This window comes from Schistocerca americana, chromosome 4 (genome assembly GCF_021461395.2).
Source record: "Schistocerca americana isolate TAMUIC-IGC-003095 chromosome 4, iqSchAmer2.1, whole genome shotgun sequence".
In the NCBI taxonomy this organism is placed as follows: Eukaryota; Metazoa; Arthropoda; class Insecta; order Orthoptera; family Acrididae; genus Schistocerca; species Schistocerca americana.
In genome coordinates, this window is record NC_060122.1 from 243,323,934 (window position 1) to 243,347,155 (window position 23,222).

Below are 23,222 nucleotides of genomic sequence, written 5' to 3' on the forward strand. Positions count from 1 at the left end.
GTGGCATGTACTAGTTAATTAGTTCTTGCAGTTTATTTTTCCAGTTCTGCTTTGGGTGTTTTCTGTAGTATTTGGGACAACATGAGTTAATGTTTCATTCTAATAATTCTAAAAGTTTCTGTATTGAATCATTGGCAGACATATCGTTAGTGAGTACTATATTCAAGTTTATGTGATTAAGATTGGTTTTTTAACTGATTCAGTTTATGTTCATTGATTGACCTGATTACTCTTCCTAGTTCAGTTGCAGAACTGTCTGTTTTGTTGTTTAGAGGATGCCTAAGCCACAGCCCTTCATGATCTGATATCCTGAGGTTTACAGTTCCAAATTCAGTTTTATTTGGCTGAGGGTTGCATATTATATTATCTAAGCAAGCACTGAGCTGGGTGGGTTTATCATTTAAACGGTAGAAGTTTATTGATCTTAACATGTCTAATAGGTGCTTCACATAACCTCTGCCATGCACTTCACAGTGGTTTGCAGAGTATGTATGTAGATGTGTAGAAATTTTGCTGTATTTCAACATTTCAGAATTTTTCCTTACTTTATTGTTCACTTAAAGGGCAAATTTTAAGTTGTAAAAATGGTAATAAAAGAGTTCTAGGAAAATATCAGTGACTCTAAAATTTGATACTGTTTCTTTTGTTACAGATTCTTATCCCTAATACCCAGGAACATGCAGACATCTAATACTGAAGAATCAACATATGAGCAATATGTTGAAGATGTGAGGAAGCAGTACCAACATTGTATCTCTTGTTGTAGTCAATATAAATGGCCTCTTGAAGCAGTATTTCCAGAGTCACAGGAATCTGATGACTGTTGTAGCTCAGATTCTTACCCTGAAGCTGATCATCGGAATAATTTCTATGAGGGTCCATTCCTGAGGATGTTATTCACTAGGCTTGGTCAACTCCCATACCAGGTATTAAAACTATAAATTATTGCTAACAATTGTAGCTTAGTGAACCACTGTGTTATTCACTATATACATTTCACTGGTTAATCCACTATGGAATATAACTATGTATGTGAAAAGTGAGGCCCTGATTTGAATGACAAGTCATATTTTTCCCCTGAACTTTGGGGTGAATTTTACAACAATTTATGCATAAAACCAGTCATTGTAGTGTAGAAAAATGTATTTTCTTTGTGCACATCAAGTCATGTTCACACATTTTGTAGTAATAGCTCACAATCCAGCCAACTTATGCCAAAATGCATATATGAGGGGCATTCAATAGGTAATGCATCACATTTTTTTCTAAAAGCAGTTTGGTTTTATTCAGGATTCCAATGCAACATATTATTTCCCACTCTTTTGGCTATAAAACCTTATTTTTCATCATAATATCCAGTCAATACGACAGCCTTACACCACCATAGTGAGATAGCCTGTACTACTCTGCTGGTCAACATTGGAGCCAGTGTCCTGCTGCATGAATAAACTCGCCATCATCCACATACTACTTCGCGTGGAGTATGCTGTGGCCGCACACTTCGGAAATCGTAGCGCGTACTGCATCGTCATTCCACTTTACGTCCACTCATCACAGGACGCCTTCATCACAGGGTGTATATTCACCAGGAAAACTTACGTTGTCTGTGTTGTCAAAACAAAGACTTAATGGCGGCCACAACATAACACACCACCAGGTCTCCACCAACGACCGCCAGGGACCACTACCCATTCGCAGAGCCTGCAGAACAGCTTCACCAGATGTTGCAACTAGCCTAGGAACTACTTTGCTGCACCAGACACGTGATCACAAATAGTTCTGGCAGATACATCCGCCAACGGGCTTTATAAGGTGGCGCACTGCCGGCAAGAGGCAGTTCAATACACTGCTCGGAAGGATACAGGGCTGCAGCCACAGCCAGACGCCTCTTCTATCTGGCCGATCTCTCGGTATAGTTGACGAAACTCTTGACGGTGTAGAACTATTGGTGTTCGCTCCCCATGAAGAGTCGGGTCTTTATTATTATTATTATTATTATTATTATTATTATTTGTTATTTTGTATTTGTGTTGATCCACAGTTGGGATCGAGTTGGTTGTTCTTTTGGATATTGTATTATTGTTTCATTTTGGTGAGTCCAATAAATTGTTTTCGGACTTGTTTTTTCTGCATTTGTATTCTGCTAGTGCAGATACTTCAGATTACATCCTTCGTTGGGTCAAACAGATGGAAGTTGGAAGGAGCGATATCTGGGCCATAGGGTGGATGAAGAAGAATAGTCTAATGAAGTCTTATGAACTCCTCTCAGATGCGCAGACCTGTGTGAGGCCTCATTTTGTCATAGAGAAGGAAAAGTATGTTTATATTTTTATGGCGACGAACACACCGAAGGTGTTTCTTCAGTTTCCAGAGCATAGCACAATACAGTTCAGAGTTGATCATTGCATTTTAAGGGATGATGTCAAACAGAATAATCCCCTCAGAATCTCAGAAGACTGTCACCATGACTTAACCAGATGAAAGTGTAGCTTTGAACGTTTTCTTTTTTTATGAGGGTTGATGTAGCAGCACTCTATGAATTGCTGTATTGTTTCCCATTCAAAGTGATGAATGCATGTTTCATCCTTGTGATGATATTTGAGGAAAAATTGTCACGAGCAGCCTCATAATTTGCAAGTAATTCTGCACAAATTGTCCTCCAATGTTCTTTATGGTCTTCTCTTAGGCAGCAAGGAACCAGCAGGCAAACACCTTTGAGTACCCCAACTGTTGGGCAAGTGTATCAGCACTACCGACAGAGATGTCCAGTTGTGCAGCTACGCGTTTGATTGTGATCCATCATTCACTTCAAATGATCATGTCTGCATGTTCCAACATCGCAGGAGTCACAGCTGTGCAGATCAAAACAAGCTCCAGAAGATTCAGATATCTGTATGGTGCGAAAATTGGCAGTTGACACTAAATGCTAAATGACATGAGCACTAAAAGGAAGCTGTTAAACTTTGGTGACACGCTAAATCAGTCAAATCTAAAGGCTGTAAATTCAACTAAATACCTAGAAATTACACTTATGAGCAACTTGAATTGGAAAGAACACACAGAAAATGCTGTGGGGAAGGCAAACCAAAGACTGTGATTTACTGACAGAATGATTAGAAGATGCAACAGATCTACTAAAGAGACTGCCTACACTGTGCTTGTCCATCCTCTTTCGGAGTACTGCACAGTGTGGGATCTGTACCAGATAGGATTAATGGAGTACTTTGAGAAAGTTGAAAGAAGAGGAGCATGTTTTGTAGTATTGAGAAATAGGGGGGAGAGTGTTGCTGACATGATATAGGATTTGGGGTGTACATTATTAAAACAAAGGCATTTTTCATTGTCACGGAATCTTCTCAGGAAATTTCAATCACCAACTTTCTGCTCCACATTCGAAAATATTCTGTTGACACCGACGTAGATAGGGAGAAACAATCGTCATAATAAAGTAAGGGAAGTCAGAACTCGCACGGAGAGATATAGGTGTTTGTTTTTACCGCACGCTGTCTGCCATTGGAATAATAGAAAATTGTTGTGAAGGTGGTTCGATGAACCTTCTGCCAGGCACTTAAGTGTGATTTGTCGAATATCTATGTAGATATAGATGTGTGTGGCCAGATGGCATAAGTGGGAGATCGGACAAGTTTGCAGAACCTTGTTGCAATGATGATAGATGCCTTGCCCAACAGCTCACTATGCGTTTGTTCACTGCCAGGTCTCCACAGACATTCTGCAAGCACCCATGAATATCTTTCCCACCAAAAGAAACTCAGTGACAGCTCCGTGCTTGGAACACTCCTCCAATACAGATGGCATTTTGAAGGCTTCGTATAGTGCTGGCACCTATCAGAACGTAATGAAACTGTAGAGCCAAAGCAGGAATATATCAAAATGTCCCACAACTAATTCTGTTGTTTTGCAACTGAAATTGGCCGGAAAAAATGTGTTGCATTATTTATGGAACGCCCCTCTTATATGTCGTATCCTTAAGGACTCAGGAACAGAAACTTCAAAATGTTGTTCACATGACAATGCTTCGGGTGATGACACAAATAAATTAAACACTTTACTACACAGCTTCATTTATCAAGACTGTAGTAGACAAGCAGCATAACACACTAGCTGGTTTCCTGGCATAAGAAATTGTTGCACAGGGTCAGCAAAACATTCTCAAAACCAACAAAGGTGGCCTTAGACATAATAAACGCCACACACGTGGTCACACTATTCAGTTTGAAAACAACTCAGTCTGGTTCAACATGCCAAAAGTAAAGTGCTCCAAAAGCATGACATTGTGAGGTTTTATTCATGATTTTGGAGAGAAATTCTTCAGCACCGACAGGGAAATATTATTTTGTACAATACTTAAAGTTAGTGCAGAAAAGTGCTTTAATGTGCAACAACACCTGTGTGAAACACACAAACACTGTTATTTGAGCAGACGGATCCTTCTTCAATCTTGCAGTCATTATTCAAGGACTTGTATGAGATGATGTCTTGCAACATCCTATTGGAGAATCTGAAGAATTCATTCTTCAGACAGTCCTTGGAGAAGTCCACAACACATCCAATTCCAGATGCTTCTGCATTAACAAAGAACCGTTTATCCGTGTGCTAAGAGGAGCTGCTCAGCAAAATGCAAATTAGTGTTGCTCTGGCCAAACAGTCTGGGTGCCTGTAGATGGAAACACCAGTGTGGGTGGTCATTATGTTGCTAATGTTGTTGTTGGTGTTCTAAAAGTTGACAAGCCTGGAGAAATGTTCATCTTAATGTGTGAAGCTCTCCAGAGAGTAAACAACTCAAGAGTTGCCACTTTCTTTGACAACTGTATGAAGCTTCTAGTGGCGGATGTTGTTAACAGAGACAACATTTTGATGCTAGTGACCGATGGTGCTTCATACATGGTTGAAGCAGCCAATGTGCTTCAGATTCTCTGCCCTGATATGGTGTGTGTCACTGGCCTTGCAGACGGAGTTGCGGGAGAGGTGCACTCAGATTACCCTAAAGTGGACAAATTTATTTCCTGTAGCAAGAAAAACTACATAAAAGCTCTGCTATGTATGCAGAAATTCAAGGAACAGGTGCCTTTGCTGTCCTTTCATCTTACATGATGGCAAATGCTGCTGACCTTTTATGACCTAGGCAGTGATGAATTGGGTGCTGTCAACACTGTGAAAGAGGTCTCCAGATCTCTTGCATGGAAACTTTGGGTACATCTGTGCCAATTTTTCAGTGGCATCAAAATCCATCACATGACTGGAAGCTACTGGTACTCAACTGTGTGACATCATGGATATTGTGCAATATGTGCAGAGTTAGTAGGGTTGAGCTTGTGTTCATGTGGCTGACAAAGTGAACAACAAATTGCAAAGTGTTTTACATCAGAATCTTGAATATTCCACAAAATGCAAACTTAGTGACAGTCTTTTTGGGAATGAAACAGCATTTGAAGACAGTAAACAGAAGTTGGCCTGCAGTGATGTTGCCACTGTTAAATACACTCAATATGCTCTTGAGGCATGTAATAGAGGAGCTTTTCTAGTACAAAATTATCCTGGTGTGAAGTAGTAAAAACTTTTTTTTTTGTCTGGATGGGTGTTATTGTTTTCACTGTACTTCCCCTCCCTTCTCCCCTCCCTCACCCAGGCATATGTAGACATTTCAAAAGTAAGTGCTAGTTAATTTGAGACACTGCAAAAAGTGTTTACTGTACTCACTGTTTGTTCAGAAGTAAACTTTGTATTATGTGTTCTATAAAAAAGAATCAACAAGAATGTTTTTAAATAAATTTATATAAAGTCATATTTTATTTTTTAAGGTCATATTTATGTAAGTTTTAGGTCATAAGTTGTTGCATATTTTGCTGGTTTGCCCTAATGATAAGGCATGTGAGCGCAAGATAGAAGTTAGCAGTGGGAAAATAGTACTGGAGAAAAGTAGAGCCTGGAGTGGGAGGTAGGAATAGGGGCGTAAAAAGTGCACTGCACACGGATGCTGGTTTCAATGGGACACACTTTGCTGCAAGTAACAGATGGTGCTTCATACATGGTTGAAGCAGCCAGTGTGCTTCAGAGTCTGTACCCTGATACAGTGTACGTCACTAACCTTGCAGACGGAGTTGCAGCATCACTTTGGTACTCACATACTTTAGTGTGTGAATGGGTTGTCCATGCTCATAACACAAATCCAGTTCTCTACAGCGATTGCAGCAAAGTTTGTAAATGCTGTAAGTACTTTAACAGATGGTTCTGCCTCTGATGAGCTAGGAAATACCAGTAACAAGGCTGGAATATAAAGTGATAGGCAGATGTATGTAACAGGTTTGTTGATGTGGATATTCTGCAGGGATGTGACCTGTGGAGCAGGGTGTTGAAAGTGAAGTGGTGGATGGAGGGGTAAGAATATTAGGTGGTTGTTAGGGGGCCATAATAATGGTTTGGGGAGCGATCAAAGTTAGATAATCATCATTCATGTCAGAGGACGCTATAGTTAAGTAGAGAATACGGTTCAGTTGTTGCGTCCTGTGTGGTACTCAGTGATGATATGGGCACTTCTGTATGTCTCATTTGTGCATGTAGGAGTGTTTCTGGATAAGGTGAGGAGAATAATGAAGATCCTTGGTGGCCTCTGAAAGGACTTACACAGATTGTTCTTGTGGCGTCCATAGCTCTGTCATAATCACTTGTGTGACACTGTCCTGTGCCGACCTATCCATGAGCCACCAGAAGACTACTGCAGCTATCTGTAATCCTATATCCCTCCCCTTGTTCAACTTCGTTGATGGCATCTTTATGATGCACATGTATGACAGGGACAGCCTATTCTCATCCTTCCAGTTTCTCAACATCCTTTGGTGTCACCTGGCTCTCCTCAGCTCAGCAAGCCAGCATTCTGATGTAGATCTCCTTAAGAATCTCTGTTCACATTAGTTGCTTAACATAAATCCTGAGTTATCTCATTTTTATTATTTTAACAACTTAAAATCCCAAGTATACTTGGGAAACTTTTCAGACCTTTGAAAAAATAAAACCTCTCTTATATCCATTTCAGCAAGGCAGTGCTTTCAAAAAAGGATTGCTATAGTGTCCTGATTTTGACATTGAATTTAGCATCTCAGAAAGTGAAGGAGAATATGATGTTACTTCACTGGAGTTTGAAAGTGATGAAAGTTCATCTGTTGACTGACAAGTGCTCGCCAGTGGTACTTTATCAATAAATCCCCAGTGCTCCCCCAGCTCTTCCCAAGATTTCTGTCCACAGGATACATGATTCAACTTCATAACTACACAGAAACTAAAAATTGACTCCAGGTTTCAGGATTTTCAGTCAAAGTCCATTGCACAAGTATACTCGGGATTTATAAAAGGTGATCTTCAAACTTTTTAAGTCATCATTTGGAGCATTTTGGTTTTAAGAATGTGGCAGTGACATGCCAGCATTTGATAGATGGGGTGTTGAAAAGATTGCAGCCTTTCCGGTGTCTAATGTCACTAGATGACATAATTGGTTTTTCAAGGGATATGCAGGGACACAGACAAAGACTGTGGGAGGTGTTCAAGAGGTTACGAGCTGCACATCTAACACTGAGTACGATAAATTTTCACTTTGGATTCCAAGAAATAAATTATTTGTGTCACATAGTTAATATGGATGTGTGAGGACTGATACAAGATTGACACAGGCAGTACGAGTTTTTCCAGTACCTGGAACAAGCAAGGAGTCACAGTCTTTTTTTGGGCCTCGTGTGTTGTTGTAGAAAGTTCATGAGAGCTTTTGCTTGTATAGTACGGCTGTGTACTTACTTATTGAAGAGGGGTATCAGGTTTGTATGGTCTGAAGAGTGTCTGGGAGCATTTGTCGAATTAAAGGAGGTACCAACATCGAGTCCAGTGTTTGTGTTCACAGAATTTCATGAAGAGTTTATATTATCATGTGATGCATCAAATCACTCTCTCGGGTGTATTTTGAGCCAGGAGTTTGATGGAGAGGAACATCTGATTGATTTTGTTTCAAGACAACTTAATGGAGTGGGCAGAAATTACCATGTTTTACAGACTATAAAATGTAATTTTTTCTTCAAAAAATTGCCTAAAAAATTCAGATGCATCTTATACTTAAAATTAATATCAAAAAGGTCTATTGTTTGATTGAAAATTCCCACCAGTCTTAAAAACGGCCATACATTTGATGCCACAGGAAACCTATCTCTATCTGGCAACACTAGATTCAACGGCAGCAGCAGTGCACTGATGCAACAAATGTGAGTCGCGGGGATTCACAAGCTTGCTGACACTGTCTCTCTCCTGACCTGCAATCACAAATCCAGACAACGTCTAGCCTATGGTGCGTCATTGCAGTCTACAGTGCCATTGAACTTTAATTGAAAGTGATTTGTTTCTAACTAATTTCATAATGGAAAAAATGAAATGAATTCATATTATGTGGGCTATAAATTGAAAGTAATACCATATGCAGAAGAATGAGGAAACAAAGCAGCTGAGCACAATTTGGCCCTCCACCAACAGAAAAATCAATTTGTGATTGGCAGACTAGTAAAGAAGAACTGAAAAAAATGAGAAAGACTAAGTGGTAATTGAATCTTCCGTCAGTTATTGGTAGAACAACATTAAAATAAATGAAAAGTACTAGTCTGCTTTTGTTCTACAGTATTACTTTTATCGTGTTAACTGGCTTTCAGCTTACAAGGCCATCTTGAGACATTTACTGAGTATTGTCACCAAAGAAGTTTAATGCAAACTGTAACAGTCACGGTTTTGAGTATACTGTTAATGTTTTTCCTGTTTGCTCCTTTTGTATTTGTGTAATGTTCAGCCTTTTTTACCTTTTAAAATGCAGTATCACCACACTCTCAAACATTGCTCCAGCCTCAAAGGGTACAGGCAAAGAAACAACAAGAATTGACCAAGCAACAGTCAGTATTGTAGTTGTAAATTGTAGTAGCTGTGTTGGAAAAGACCCAGAGCTTCAAGTGCTGATAGAAAGCACTGAAGCTGAAATTGTTATAGGAACAAAAAGCTGACTGAAGCCAGAGATAAATTCTGCCGAAATTCTTACAGAGGCGCAAACCATGTTCAGAAAGGATAGATTAAATAAGTTAGGTGGTGGTGTGTTTGTGTCTGTTGGTAGTAGTTTATCTTGTAGTGAAGTTGAAATAGATAGTTCCTGTGAATTACTGTGGGTAGAGGTTATACTCAACAGCTCCTTTTACTGACCTCACGACTCATGATATAATAGCTGAATGGTTCAAAGAAACTTGAATCTCATTATAAATAAGTACCCCACTCATACAGTTATGATTTGTGGGGACTTCAATCTATCCACAATTTGTTGGCGGAAATACATGTTCAAAGACGGTGGTAGACAGAAAACATCTTCCAAAATTGTAATAAATGCTTTCTCTGAGAATTACTTTGAAAAATTAGTTCATGAGCCCACACGAATTGTAAATTGTTGCGAAAACACATGTGACCTCTTAGCCACAAATAATCCTGATCTAATAGAGAGCGTCATGACTGATACAGGGATTAGTGAACACAAAGTCGTTGTAGTGAGGCTCAAAACCATATCAGCCAAAACCACTAAAAATAAATGCAAAATATATCTATTTAAAACAGCAGATAAAAATTCGCTTGATGCCTTCCTAAGAGAGTGTCTCCATTCCTTCCAAGCTAATTATGTAAGTGTAGACCAGATATGGCTCAAATTCAAAGATACAGTATCGACAGCAATAGATAGAGTCATAACCGCATAAGTTAATAAGAGATGGCACTGATCCACCATGGTACACAAAACACGTCAAAACACTGCTGCAGAAGCAATGAAAAAAGCATGCCAAATTCAGAAGAACGCAAAATCCCCAAGACTGGCTAAGTTTCACGGAAGCTCAAAATTTAGTGCGGGTGTCAATGCGAGATGCTTTTAATGAAACATTATCTCAAAATATGGTAGGAGACCCAGAGAGACTCTGGTCGTATGTAAAGTACGTTAGTGGCAAAAAACAGTCAATACCGACACTGCGCGATGATGATGGAAATGTTAACGATGATGGTGCCACTAAAGCGGAGTTACTAAATACAGTTTTCCATAATTCCTTCATGAAAGAAGACAAAGTAAATATTTTAGAATTCAAAACCAGAACAGCTTTTACCAACAGTGACATAAAAGTAGAGGTCTTAGGTGTTGCGAAACAACTCAAATCACTTAAGGAAGGCAGGTCTTCCAGTCCAGATGGTATACCAATCAGGTTCCTTTCAGAGTATGCAGACACAATAGTGCCTTTCTTAGCAATCATATACAACCGCTCACTTGACAAAAGGTCTGTTCCTAAAGACTGGAAAGTAGCACAGGTCATACCAATATTCAAGAAAGGAAATAGGAGTAACCCATTGAATTGCAGACCCATATCACTGACCTCAGTTTGCAGTAGGATTTTGGAGTATATACTGTACTCGAACATTATGAATCACCTTGAAGAAAGTGACTTATTGATACATAACCAACACGGATTCAGAAAATATCATTCTTGTACAACACAACAGCTCTTTATTCCCATGAAGTAATGAGTGCTGTCGACAAGGGATCTCAGATCGGTTCCACATTCCTTGATTTCCAGAGGACTTTTGATACCATTCCTCACAAGCGACTATTAATCAGATTGTGTGCATATGGAGTATCGTCTCAGTTGTGTGACTGGATTCGTAATTTCCTCTCAGAGAGGTCACAGTTGGTAGTGATAGACAGTAAATCATCGAGTAAAACAGAAGTGATATCTGGCATACTGCAAGGTAGTGTCATAGGCCCTCTACTGTTCCTGATTTACATAATTGATGTAGGTGATAATCTGAGCAGCCCCCTTTGATTGTAATTTACTATCTAGTAAAATCATCAGACCATCAATTCCAATTACAAAATGATCTAGAAAGAATTTCTGTATGGTGCAAAAAGTGGCAATTGGCACTAAATAAAGAAAAGTGCAAGGTCATCCCCATGGATTCTAAAAAAAAATCAGATAAATTTTGGGTATACGATAAATCACACAAATCTAAGGGCTGTCAATTCGACTAAATACCTAGGAATTACAATTATGAGCAACTTAAATTGGAAAGACCACATAGATAATGTTGTGGCGAAGGCGAAACAAAGACTGCGCTTTGTTGGCAGAACACTTAGAAGATGCGAGACAGCCTACATTACACTTGTCTGTCCTCTGCTGGAATATTGCTGCACGGTGTGGGATCCTTACCAGGTAGGATTGACGGAAGACATCGAAAAAGTGCAAAGAAGGGCAGCTCGTGTCGTGTTAATGCGCAATAGGAGTGAGAGTGTCACTGGTATGATATGCGAGTTGGGGTGGAAGTCACTGAAACAAAGGTGGTTTTCTTTGCGGCGAGATCTATTTACGAAATTTCAATCACCAACTTACTCTTCCGAATACAAAAATATTTTGTTGACAGCCATCTGCATAGGGAGAAATAATCATCATAATAAAATAAGAGCAATCAGAGTTCGAACGGAAAGATTTAGGTGTTCATTTTTCCCACGTGCCATTCAAGAGTGGAATGGTTGATAAGTAGTATGAAAATGGTTCGATGAACCCTCTGCCAGGCACTTAAATGTGATTTGCAGAGTATCCATGTAGATGTAGCTGTAGATGCAACCTGCTGGAAGCCCTGTAAATTAACAAACGCCTATCTCACAGTCCAGATCTAATCCTAAATGACCAGACACAGGTCAACACTTCCCTCTCCTAATCATCATCATATAATCATCTCTGTTTTTCATTACTTCCCACACTGTCTGTTCCTACATATTCTCATTTTCCTGTATACATTAAGTTCTTTTATTCTCTCTCAGCAATCTATACCAGGGTTTTTTTCCATTGTTCAACACCCTATAACACATACAAACAAAATAACCAAAATTGCAAGAAACATAACAAAATACAACATATATTATCTACTTACTTGAACTTGGTGTAGCTGGCTCCTGGCTCAGAACTGTGCAAGAAGTTGAATGCTATTGGTGTAGCTGGCTCCTGGCTCAGAACTGTGCAAGAAGTTGAATGCTACCTCTGGAGGATGTGCTCCACCTTAAATATCCAGCAGGTGGAAGGATATCCACGCTCAAGTGCTGTGCAAGTGGAAACTGGTTCCTCAATAGCAATGCCACCATTTTCCTGAGGCGTGTGTTGCTGAGAAGCAGGATTGGTGCTCCCTCGTGGTGCCTGTAACAATCACATACCAGCGACTCTTTGTAAATGTATCATGCCCATAACGCACAATATCCTTGTGATATCTGTAGGTAAACTCCAGAGGAGAGACTCCTTGGGCCAAGGGTAGCCAAACCCACAGGGTGAAGATTTTGTGCGGGAAGCATAATTTAGTTGGCCTTCGGCCAATGTACAGTACCAGTGCCATCTACATCCCCCATGTTATTTAGCATTGCTGGCTCTTCTGCCTGTAAGAAGAGATTATGGTCTTTATGGTTAACCAGTAGAGGAAAACAAATGCTAGCTTACTTGCATAAATATCAGGCAAAAAGAAATGGCCACTGTCTTTTTAAGGAAGGGGTTCCAGCTTTTTCCTGAAGTGTTTTAAGAAAACTGTTAAACCAGAGTATGGCAAGATGGGCATTTTGACAAAACTTTCATTACACACTGTGTCACTTTGGATAGTGTTTCCTGGAAAGTACAATGAGGATAGCAGTTCATCACAGGGACGCGTAGTTTCAGTGAGAGATTATATTTCTGTACTTTGAGTCAGTAGCCTATAGGACAGCTGTCACAATACCACTACATCAAAGATGTGCCTCAGAATGATCACCTACTGTCAACAACAATAGCTGATGTACATTACCAATATACTGTGGCTGAGGAATACAAAAGAAACTGGTTGCTGTCTTTTCGGAGACAACTAGGAGAGCTGTGTTGACCATGGGATGGGGAACTAGTTATCGTCTTCCAACAGAAGCTTATCAGGGTGGAACATGTGAAGAGGGCACTGATTATCTTGCAATTACCATTAGTCCTTGTCATTTCTGACCAGCAATAGAATAACATCCATGGCAACAGATCACAAGGAGTTCGGAATTCAGCCATAAATAAACTTTACAATGCTAGAGATCCAAAAAATTAACATCACTTTTTATTGGTGGCGAAGGTTACAGTCTAGAAACACTTCACTTTAGCTGTAAATACAGAAAAGCATAAAACACTTGTTTTTCAGAAAGAATGTAAATTTTTGTTTTTAACATTTTAATTAAATATTTTTAAAAAAGAATACCTCCAACATGGTAGTTCCATGATCACTTCTAGCCCATTTCGGCCTTAAGGAAATGCAGTATTTTATTTAAATAGCTCCAGGGCTGGAATGACATGCCTAAAACTAATGAAATTTTCAGAAATTGGTAACAGTAGATCTTTATTACATTTGATGGTGTGACATTAAAACTCATATGAAAATGTATACCTCAGTCACTGCTTCAACTTTCTAGTGTTTCTGTTACAAGAAGCGACCTGAAAGTTATGTACAAAGGGGTACACCCCCGCCCCCCCGGCTGTCAGCTCCTCCCTCCTTTTTTTCTTGACTTCTTCAGTGTTTTCAAATCATTGTCCTTTCATGCTCCTTTTCATGATTGAAGTAAGAAAAACTCGCACAGAACCAGGTCAAGCGAGCAGGGCATGTGGGGCAGCGGAACCATGCCATTTTTAGCCAGAAACTCTATAACAGAGATGGTTCCGTGTGCAGGTGTGTTGTCATGGTTGAAGAACCAGTCTCTTGTCTGCCACAAATCATGTCTTTTTTTTATGAACACTATTGTATTATCTGCTAAAAACTTCCAAATAAAAGGTTTGATTTATTGCCTGACAGTCTGTGAGCACAGGCTCTCGAATTTTTTTCAATATTTTTGTCGATTCGGGCAATTTATGGATGTCGAGAACTAGGTTTGCCATTAATCGACATGTTGATATTTTTAAATCAAACAAACCACTCATACACTTGAGTTTTTCTAATAGTGTCATCTTGATAAGCTGCAGAATTTTTACTGAGTAGAAAACAAAATCTCACAGCTGCACATTGTTCACTTGAACTTGCCGCCGTAAAAAACAAAACACGACCAAAACAGCACTAGCAAAAACCCTCACTGCAGATGAATAGAACAAACCAGGTCAACAACACAGGCGGCACTTAACTGGCAGTGAGTTGCATTATACACACAGTATTCACTGTACTGATAAACAATGAATGCATTGCTTTCATTGACCACCTTAATATTTTTACGCGCCAATTTATACTTTTGAGTGAAAAAAGTTGTAGTTTATGATTTCTTTCAACTGGCTCACTTTCTGAAAATGGTGTAACCCTTTGTTTAGCTCGCAAAGCAGTACCGCCCATTGGAAGATAATCCAACAGAACTGATTGTGACCATCTCCACAATTTCAGATTGCCCTGTAGATATCCATGAAGAACAACAGTACATTTCTTTGAGCACTGTGGTTAATTAAAATGTGGGTGAGGGAACACACAGAATGAAACATGGGTCAGTGGCATCAGGTTCTCTTCACCAGTGAGTGCAGATTTTTTATGACACCTCGTAATCGTTCTAAAAGAGTGTGAAGTTTTGTAGGTACCAGTGCAATTCTCAATCACATTTTGGGTTGGTATTGTGTAGATGTCAGGCACCTCTCATTTCTGTCGAGACTGATTTGACTGCTATGCAGTGTGGAGACAGGATATTCCAGTCTGTTGTCCAGTGACTTCATCTTTCAAGACGATACTGCAAAAACATCATGAACATATTCCTTCAGGAGATCAAAATCAACCAAATGGAATGGCCTGTGGTATATGCTGATGTATCCAATTGAGCATACTTGAGATCAGTTGAAACTTTCTGTGCATTGATCCACGATGTCCTTCTGCCACATTGCATGACCATAGAAAGACCATTGTCAAAGAATGGTACTGGCTTCAACTGCATCGTCTCAACAGCCTTGTGAACAGCACGCCTAGGAGGATCCCAGCACATCATATTGCATGGAGTGGAGCAACACTGTACTGAATATTACCCTCAGCAGACTTTTATTTCATAAATAAGGGTGTATGCAACCCGGGACAACCAGAAAAAGTGTGGTAACTTTTTAATGTGGGAAAATCTTGAAAAATTTTTAGAACGCTAAGAATTTTGAATTGTTTTTGTTTTCAGTTAAATTTTTGTAATTTAGACTGCTAAGAACTGATACTCTAACAAATAATTTTGCTTTAGCCTGCTACTGCAGTATAATACTGCAACAATAAAGCATAAGCAAGAGAATAACACCAATTTAAAACTTTATTTGCAAAGAAAATGTGCCTTTACAGCAACAAAATTTAGTCTGCACACAAACATCTGCTGACAGAAAAATGTGTCGAAGGCTGTAGGATGAAGAGTATAACATCAAACTGCTTTTGATGGATGTGACAGCACAACTGTTAACATTTCTAACCGGTTGCAGGACAATATTGCAAATAGTGATTTGACTCATAGCAATTTAAGCAATGCTCCTAGGTTCCTGCCTAACCACACCCTTGGAAAAAAACAGCAAAAAATTTTTGACAGGCAATAATATATGTGAAAAGTTAGTTTTTCTTGTAGCTACACTACATGTTCATTAATTTAAACCATTAACTTTTCCAATTTCTGTGTTTGCGCTACTTAACAGTGATGTTGCTGTTGGCTGACTACATCACATCTCATATGCTCTGAATTAGGACTGTTGATATTTTTATAAATATAGGGAATCTGATATATCAATATTTAAAAAATTATCACTATCATCCCTCGATACATCAAAAAAAATTATCGCTGTATCATTATAGTTACGGAAAAAATATTGACATACTGGCCAGGTTTAGAGCTGTGTATTTAATTATTGATTATATCTAAAAACAAAGAGAGGGAAAGACGAAAGGATGTGGGTTTTAAGGGAGAGGATAAGGAGTCATTCCAATCCCGGGAGCAGAAAGACTTACCTTAGGGGGAAAAAAGGACAGGTATACACTCGCGCGCGCACACACACACACACACACACACACACACACACACACACACACACACACACACACATATCCATCCACACATACACAGACACAAGCAGACATTTGTAAAGGCAAAGAGTTTGGGCAGAGATGTCAGTTGAGGCGGAAGTACAGAGGCAAAGATGTTGTTGAAAGACAGGTGAGGTATGAGTGGCGGCAAATTGAAATTAGCGGAGATTGAGGCCTGGCGGATAACGAGAAGAGAGGATATACTGAAGGGCAAGTTCCCATCTCCGGAGTTCTGACAGGTTGGTGTTAGTGGGAAGTATCCCGATAACCTGGACGGTGTAACACTGTGCCACCCTGTGGCTAAACATGCCTTGGTGCACGGCCAGCACATCTTGGCACAGTGTTACACCGTCTGAGTTATCTGGATACTTCCCACTAACACCAACCTGTCAGAACTCCGGAGATGGGAACTTGCCCTTCAGTATATCCTCTCTTCTCCTTATCCGCCAGGCCTCAGTCTCCGCTAATTTCAATTTGCCGCCGCTCATACCTCACCTGTCTTTCAACAACATCTTTGCCTCTGTACTTCCGCTTCGACTGACATCTCTGCCCAAACTCTTTGCCTTTACAAATGTCTGCTTGTGTCTGTGTATGTGTGGATGGATATGTGTGTGTGTGCGCGCGAGTGTATACCTGTCCTTTTTTCCCCCTAAGGTAAGTCTTTCTGCTCCCGGGATTGGAATGACTCCTTATCCTCTCCCTTAAAACCCACATCCTTTCGTCTTTCCCTCTCCTTCCCTCTTCCCTGATGAAGCAACCGTTTGTTGCGAAAGCTTGAATTTTGTGTGTATGCTTGTGTTTGTTTGTGTGTCTATCGACCTGCCAGCACTTTCGTTTGGTAAGTCACATCATCTTTGTTTTTAGATATATTTTTCCCACATGGAATGTTTCCCTCTATTATATTCATATCATTAATTATTGATTATAACATAAATGGATAGATAAAAAATATACTCACCAAGCAGCTGCAGCAGGGGAACATACACACAAAAGGGCTTAATTTGTATAAGCTTTCGGAGCCAATGGCTCATCCTTCTGGCAGATGAGTTGAAAGAGAAGGAAGAGGGGCAAAGGAAAAGGTCTGGAGAGGTTTAGGGAAAGGGGTACAGTTCAGAAAAGTCACCCAGAACCTCAGTTCAGGGGAGACTTACTGGACTGAAAGAGGGGGGATTCGGGGTGACTTTTTTGAACTGTACCCCAGTCCTTGAACCTCTTCCGTCCCTTTCCGTCACCCCTCTTCCTTCCCCTGCAACTCTTTTGTGGGAAGAAGGAGTCTCTGGCTTCAAAAACTTGTAACAGTTAAACCCTTTATATTATTTTGTCAATAATCGATTATTTTCGTTGTTATAAGTATTCATTTATTATTAGATATTCTGTACATCAACAAGCTAGCAGCCTGCTTAGCCCTCTCAGCTCAAGAATCAAAATGAAAACTATTCACATTCATACAATGGTAACAGCACGTAAGTGGCATACTAAAAGGTATCCAATGGGTCCATTGTTCGGTTTCGTCACATATTGGATTTGTATGGAATACTTCATTTTAAGTTCCCTGTCTCTTTTTTCATGCCTGTGACTTAGCAGTTGTAGTGTTTAAATTGCGTGGTGAAGATAAGCATTGCAGTTTCTGTTGGTAGCACCAGCCAATTACATCAGCATTTCCCCCCACACATCTCCACACAACACAAAAACAAATCTTGTCATTTAGATTTTTTTTTCACCAGTTTCAGCAACTATTTTTGAAGAATACCAATGTGAAGAACTATCACACTAGTTGCGTTAAAAATTTCTTCCGATTGGATACCTTGTTACTGCACCCCCACACCCCAGTGCAATCAGACTTCTTCTTTGTGCCATCTAAACTTGCTTCACACAGTCAAAGAGAAAGACTGGGTGTGATGAAAGCTCAAAAAGTAGTAAAACAGCCCTACTCTGAATATCTGCTGTCATTGGCTTGCGAGATCACATGACATGAGCTATGATTGGCTGACAGAAGCCCTTCATAAAGCGCAATCTCGATTTCAGCCCTTTGGAAGGTATCATGCAGTATTTGGTGCAATTTGTATTTATGCTTTTGTAATATGAAAATTTGCAGTGTACATGTTACCGTGCATCAAATATCTTTACAAAATGAGTTGCTTTTTGCTGGATTTCCTAAAGTGCCGGGAAGTTCTACAAAGGTGTATAAAATCTTTACCATTTAAAGGATTGATAATTTTTACAGCTCCAAGGGAAACTATATTGTCACCTAATACAGAAAAAAATGTACTTTCACCCAGGGTACAGTGTATGTTCACACAGGAAAAACTGTTAACTGGGAAAGCCAGGACATTTAAGTACATTTCATTGCACACTCTACATTTTGTTTTGTGTAAAAGTGGATTTGTATAAGGTCTAACTATTAATAATCAATTATGGCTTCTAAAACAAAATCACCTATATGGACGTACTTTGAAGACGATGAAAATAATACGAAAAGTGTTGTGTGCAAATTGTGCGAAATAAAAATTTCTCATAGGGGCATTTAAAAGATGGCAACTACATCAGGAATGATAAATCATTTGAAAAATAAACACAGCAACGGATATTGTAAGTTGTAGCCTATGATTCATATGGAGCAAGAAATTACAGATCAAGATACAGATGTAAATAAACCTTTGATACCAAAAAAATGTGAGTAAAGCTTCAACGTCAAAAAAGTACCAGAGTCTTGAATAAAGTTCTGAAATATGTAAACTATGCGATATTAATGGTCCCATGGCTAAAAAATACTATCTGTTTGTTGCTGAAATGATAGCACTAGACAATGAGGCAGCAAATACAGTAGAAAGGGCTGGTTTTAGAAGACTGATTAACAGTGCTTTGGCACATTATAAAATACCAAACTGCCCTTACTTTTCAGACAAAATAATTCGAGAAACTTATCATAAGGTGGTTGAGACAATTAAAAGATTACTGTCTGAGACTGATTATATTTCTGTGACATGTGACATGTAGATGTGCTTGCTTGCATAGTCAAAACAATTTTTTAAGTCTTACAGTGCATTTTATTGATCGTGAGTTCAGTGTCAAACAAGTAGTATTGAGTGTCGAGCATTTTGAAGGACAACACACAACTGAAAACATGTGATTAGTTCACAGAAAATTGCAAATTTATGGGACATCCAGCTGGCAAAAGTTCACATCATCATTTGTGATAATGGACAAAACATAGTAAAAGTTGATGGTAATGCATAGTTGGCCAAGAACGTTGTTTCATTCATACTCTTCAATTATTTGTTAACGATTGTCTGAAGGCTCAGTCAAATGTGACACAAGTGATAGCTACAGGTAGGACGATAATAACTCAGTTTAATCATTCTATCTTTGCACAGGGAAAACTGCATTCTGTCCAAAAAGATTTGGCTCTCCCTCAGCATGAGTTGGTGCAAGATGTCAGTATGCAATGGAATTCCACCTACTTGTATTATATTCTTGCAAGGGTAATGGAACAAAAACAGGCCATTTCACTCTATCTGCCAATCTGACTGCTGCACAGTGGGAGCTTTTAGAGCAACTTTTGAAATTATGACAGTCATTTGAGGAAATAATAAAAATTACAGGTTCCAGATATGCTTGCATTTTTTAAATTATTCCATATGTCGTTATATTAATGTGAAATTGCGATATAATGAACGCGTCAGTGCTAAGGATCAAAAAAGCCAGGTGAGGTTTGTCATATAACAAGGATTGCTAAAATGATTTGAAAACATCACAACAGCTATAAATTATTTGGTGGGTACCGCTTTAGTTCCATGCTTTAAAATGAATGTTTTCGCTAGTCAACTGCCAAGAGAAAAAGTAAGGCAGTATGTTTTGGTCAATAGCCTAAAGATAACTGTGAAACAAGCAGCGACAACAGTGCGAATTTGGTCCAAGAGGGTGAGAACCAAAGAGCAGAGTCTAAGTGATTTCACAAAGAAATAGTTTTCTTAAGAATGTGATACATTTCCTCCTAGGAAAAAGTGCAAAAATTCTACTGCTTTGAAAAAATTTTGGCATTCCTACCAGCCGGCATCAAGTTGGGTGCAGATGTGCTGGACTGGGTATCACTGCAGGATATTGCAGAACGTTGTCAAAGAAGGTGCATACAAAGTGCAGTATGGGTAAAGCCATTGAACCAGGTATTAACTTTCTGGCAATAATATACTTGGCCTTGTAGTTTTTACCTTGATGATAATGTTTTTGGACCTGGCTCTCACTTCACACCGAGTACTGGTTTCCACGTACTAAGTCATTCAGTCCTTCAGCTGGCCAGGTTGTGTATTTCTCTGTGCTGGTCTCTAAGCATGGTTCAGATTTTCTATTCCCTGTAGATTAACTCACACACTGAATTTTATTCTCTCTGCCGGGCCTCAGCTTTGCAGCTGAGCCACCGTTGGTTAGTATGGCTATATTTGTGCCAATAACTACAGTTCATGGCGTTGTCATGCCCTGTGCAGATACAGAGTGGCATGTAGGACATTCTTATGTATGCTCTGTGCAGATGTAAAATGGCAACATAGGACAATCTTACAGTGTGATGTCCCTCCTTTTTTTTTATTGTGACCACCACAGACAACGTTTTTGAAATAGTGGCAGGAGTTTGCTAATTAGAGATCTGATCATCTGGTTAACAACTGACTCCAAGGTTCAAACTAGGGAATAGACTTTCTGCAGTTCCCTTTAGCTGAAGTTCCTAAGATTGTGGAATCACATGAATTTACAGCAGTGCAAAAGACATACTGTTGGAAAACTGGCAGGTGGTAATGTTAGATGTGCATGGTAAACAGCACCCAATAACCCTTAGGGTGAACCAGGCAGCCTTGCCCTCTGCTGAGCTGCTGTGTGTTGATGCCATTGACTTTTTGTGTGCATCAACATCACAGTGCTGCCCACCTTTGCCTGTTCGGGCCCTGTGGGTGTGAGTCAGTTTAAGTGCTGTAATCACCATTCATGTTGTTTTTCAGATACTCAGAACTGTTTCCCTTCCTCACCTGTTTCTGTTCAATGGTAAAGCCAGAGATCATGCCTTGATTGTCATTTGGAGGGTCTTTGACACATATATATCCTGTGTGGCATGTTGCACAAAGTAGGCCATTTGGCAACAGTTTGTGACAGTTGGTGGGCTACAGAACTGGCATCAGATGCCCAACTCTCAACCCTGTTTTTGGCCGTTCTCCTCCCCTGTAGATTTACTCAGATATCAAATTTTGTTCTTTCTCCCCAGCTATGCAGCCGAGCCTCTATAAGCTAATATAGTTATATTTGTGTCGACAGTGATGATTTGCAGCATTGTTGTGCCCTGAACTGATGCAAAAAAAAAAAAAAAAAAAAAAAAAAAAAAATGCTTAGTGGTAATTGCATATTGTAAACTAATGTTTTCCATTTCATCAGTTTTATGATAAGCACACTGGTTAAATAATCCCCCCACCGGAGGTATCTTTCTAATATTGTGTAACACCACCTCTTTCCTTGCCAATACTCTGTAACTCAACTGCATACAACTAAAGCCATTCATTGCGGAATAGATCACGGAGAGCTACCAAATTGTAGTGATGTTAATTGCTGTGTTTCACCACTATTCCAAACGATCTCTGACATTTTCTGTGGTATTAAGATCGGATGATTTAGTGGTCCAGTCAAGGTTGGATGGCTGAGTGTTCTTCATGCCAGGATCATACTTTTACAGCCCTGTGGACATGGCTCTTATTGTCTTGGAAGTCAGGAGAGTCCACAGTATCCACATCATGAAGATGTAGAAGAAATAGTATCACTTGGGCACCAAGAATTTCAAAATAAACATCATGGTTCAGGTTGACAGTAATCTGAATGAATGGGCCCAAATCATGGTATTGGAAACGTAGCAATGACCTTCTTTGAGGAACCTGTCCCACTGCATGCAATTCTCTTCATTATGTTTGGTCTGAAACATGCATTCACTGGCAGCAGCTATTCATTGTTGGTTTTGAAATCTGTTGTCACTGACAAGACTTGACACTCATCTCCAGTCCTTGTCAGTTAGGATCTGTATGACCACTATTCTTACAGTGTCGTATGGTTGCGAATGGTACACTCTTCCTCTTCATACCCCTTCTCTTATATCGTAACTCAGTCACAATTATGATCGAACAAAAAAAATGCACACAGTAAACTAGTGGAGCATTACAATAATGTTTACCTTCTTCAACGCCCCTGAAGCATGCTATTTTATCTGAGCCAGTACTTATATGGACCAGTACAATAAAACATTGATTGCAATGTGGTTGGGCACCATTACATCCATGGACTCGGCACCTACCAGTGGCTGCATTTGGTGCCTAATTTCTTGATATCCCTGACAGAAAAAACCAACACACAGTATTTGAACTATTATATAATATTAAATAAGCTTATTATTGCAAAGACAATGGTTGGGCTGTTACATATGTGTGTAAAAAAAGTCTTCTTTTTCACGGCTATAAAATCATGTCTGAAGATTTACTCACATATGTATTAAAGCTGTTACAATATCACCATGTATATCTGAGTGTGCCCTGCATTGAGTTACTGGACTGACATGGATGTGCAGTTGATAAAAACTTCTCCTATCTGCTATGTAGTACTCATCTCTTGCCACACCTTTAGGTTGTATTTCACAATAATACCAATGGAACCAGATAAGTTTTGTGAAATATGTGGCATGTCATATTATTGTTGGAGTATTATGTCTCAAAATAACATTGTAGTGGAAGAGATTTTATCTGTGGAGGATTGTAGCCATTGAAACAGAGATACTGTTGATAGATGACAGTCCAGTGTGCATAAAAGCTTCTATGCAATTATAAAAACATGTTATTCAAAAGCCAAAAAGTTTCTTGTTATGTAGAGAAATAGTTGACCGAAAAGACATTGACTATAATGTTAAAACTGTTGATGGATTGTAACAAAATAGCTTCCACTTCATAGAACTTTATCAGAGTGTTGTAGTCAGTCACATTAACATTGGAAAGATATTGTTTGTATACAGGTCCACAGCTTATTTTCACTTTAGTGGTAGTATGTTAGTACTGATACCATTGAGGTTTGTCAAAAGTGAAGTCATGAACCATGTCTGAATT

The 23,222-nt window shown here is 39.3% G+C and overlaps 1 protein-coding gene across 3 annotated transcripts in view; it reads left to right on the plus strand.

Moving 5' to 3' along the window:
* Positions 1-23,222, plus strand: part of LOC124613134 (FHF complex subunit HOOK interacting protein 2A-like) — a 196,579-nt gene that overhangs the window by 151,802 nt on the left and 21,555 nt on the right. For all 3 annotated transcript variants that reach the window (XM_047141750.1, XM_047141751.1, XM_047141752.1), the window contains one exon: positions 653-926. In XM_047141750.1, the coding sequence (XP_046997706.1) occupies positions 653-926 (274 nt within the window). The remainder of the gene's footprint in view (positions 1-652; positions 927-23,222) is intronic.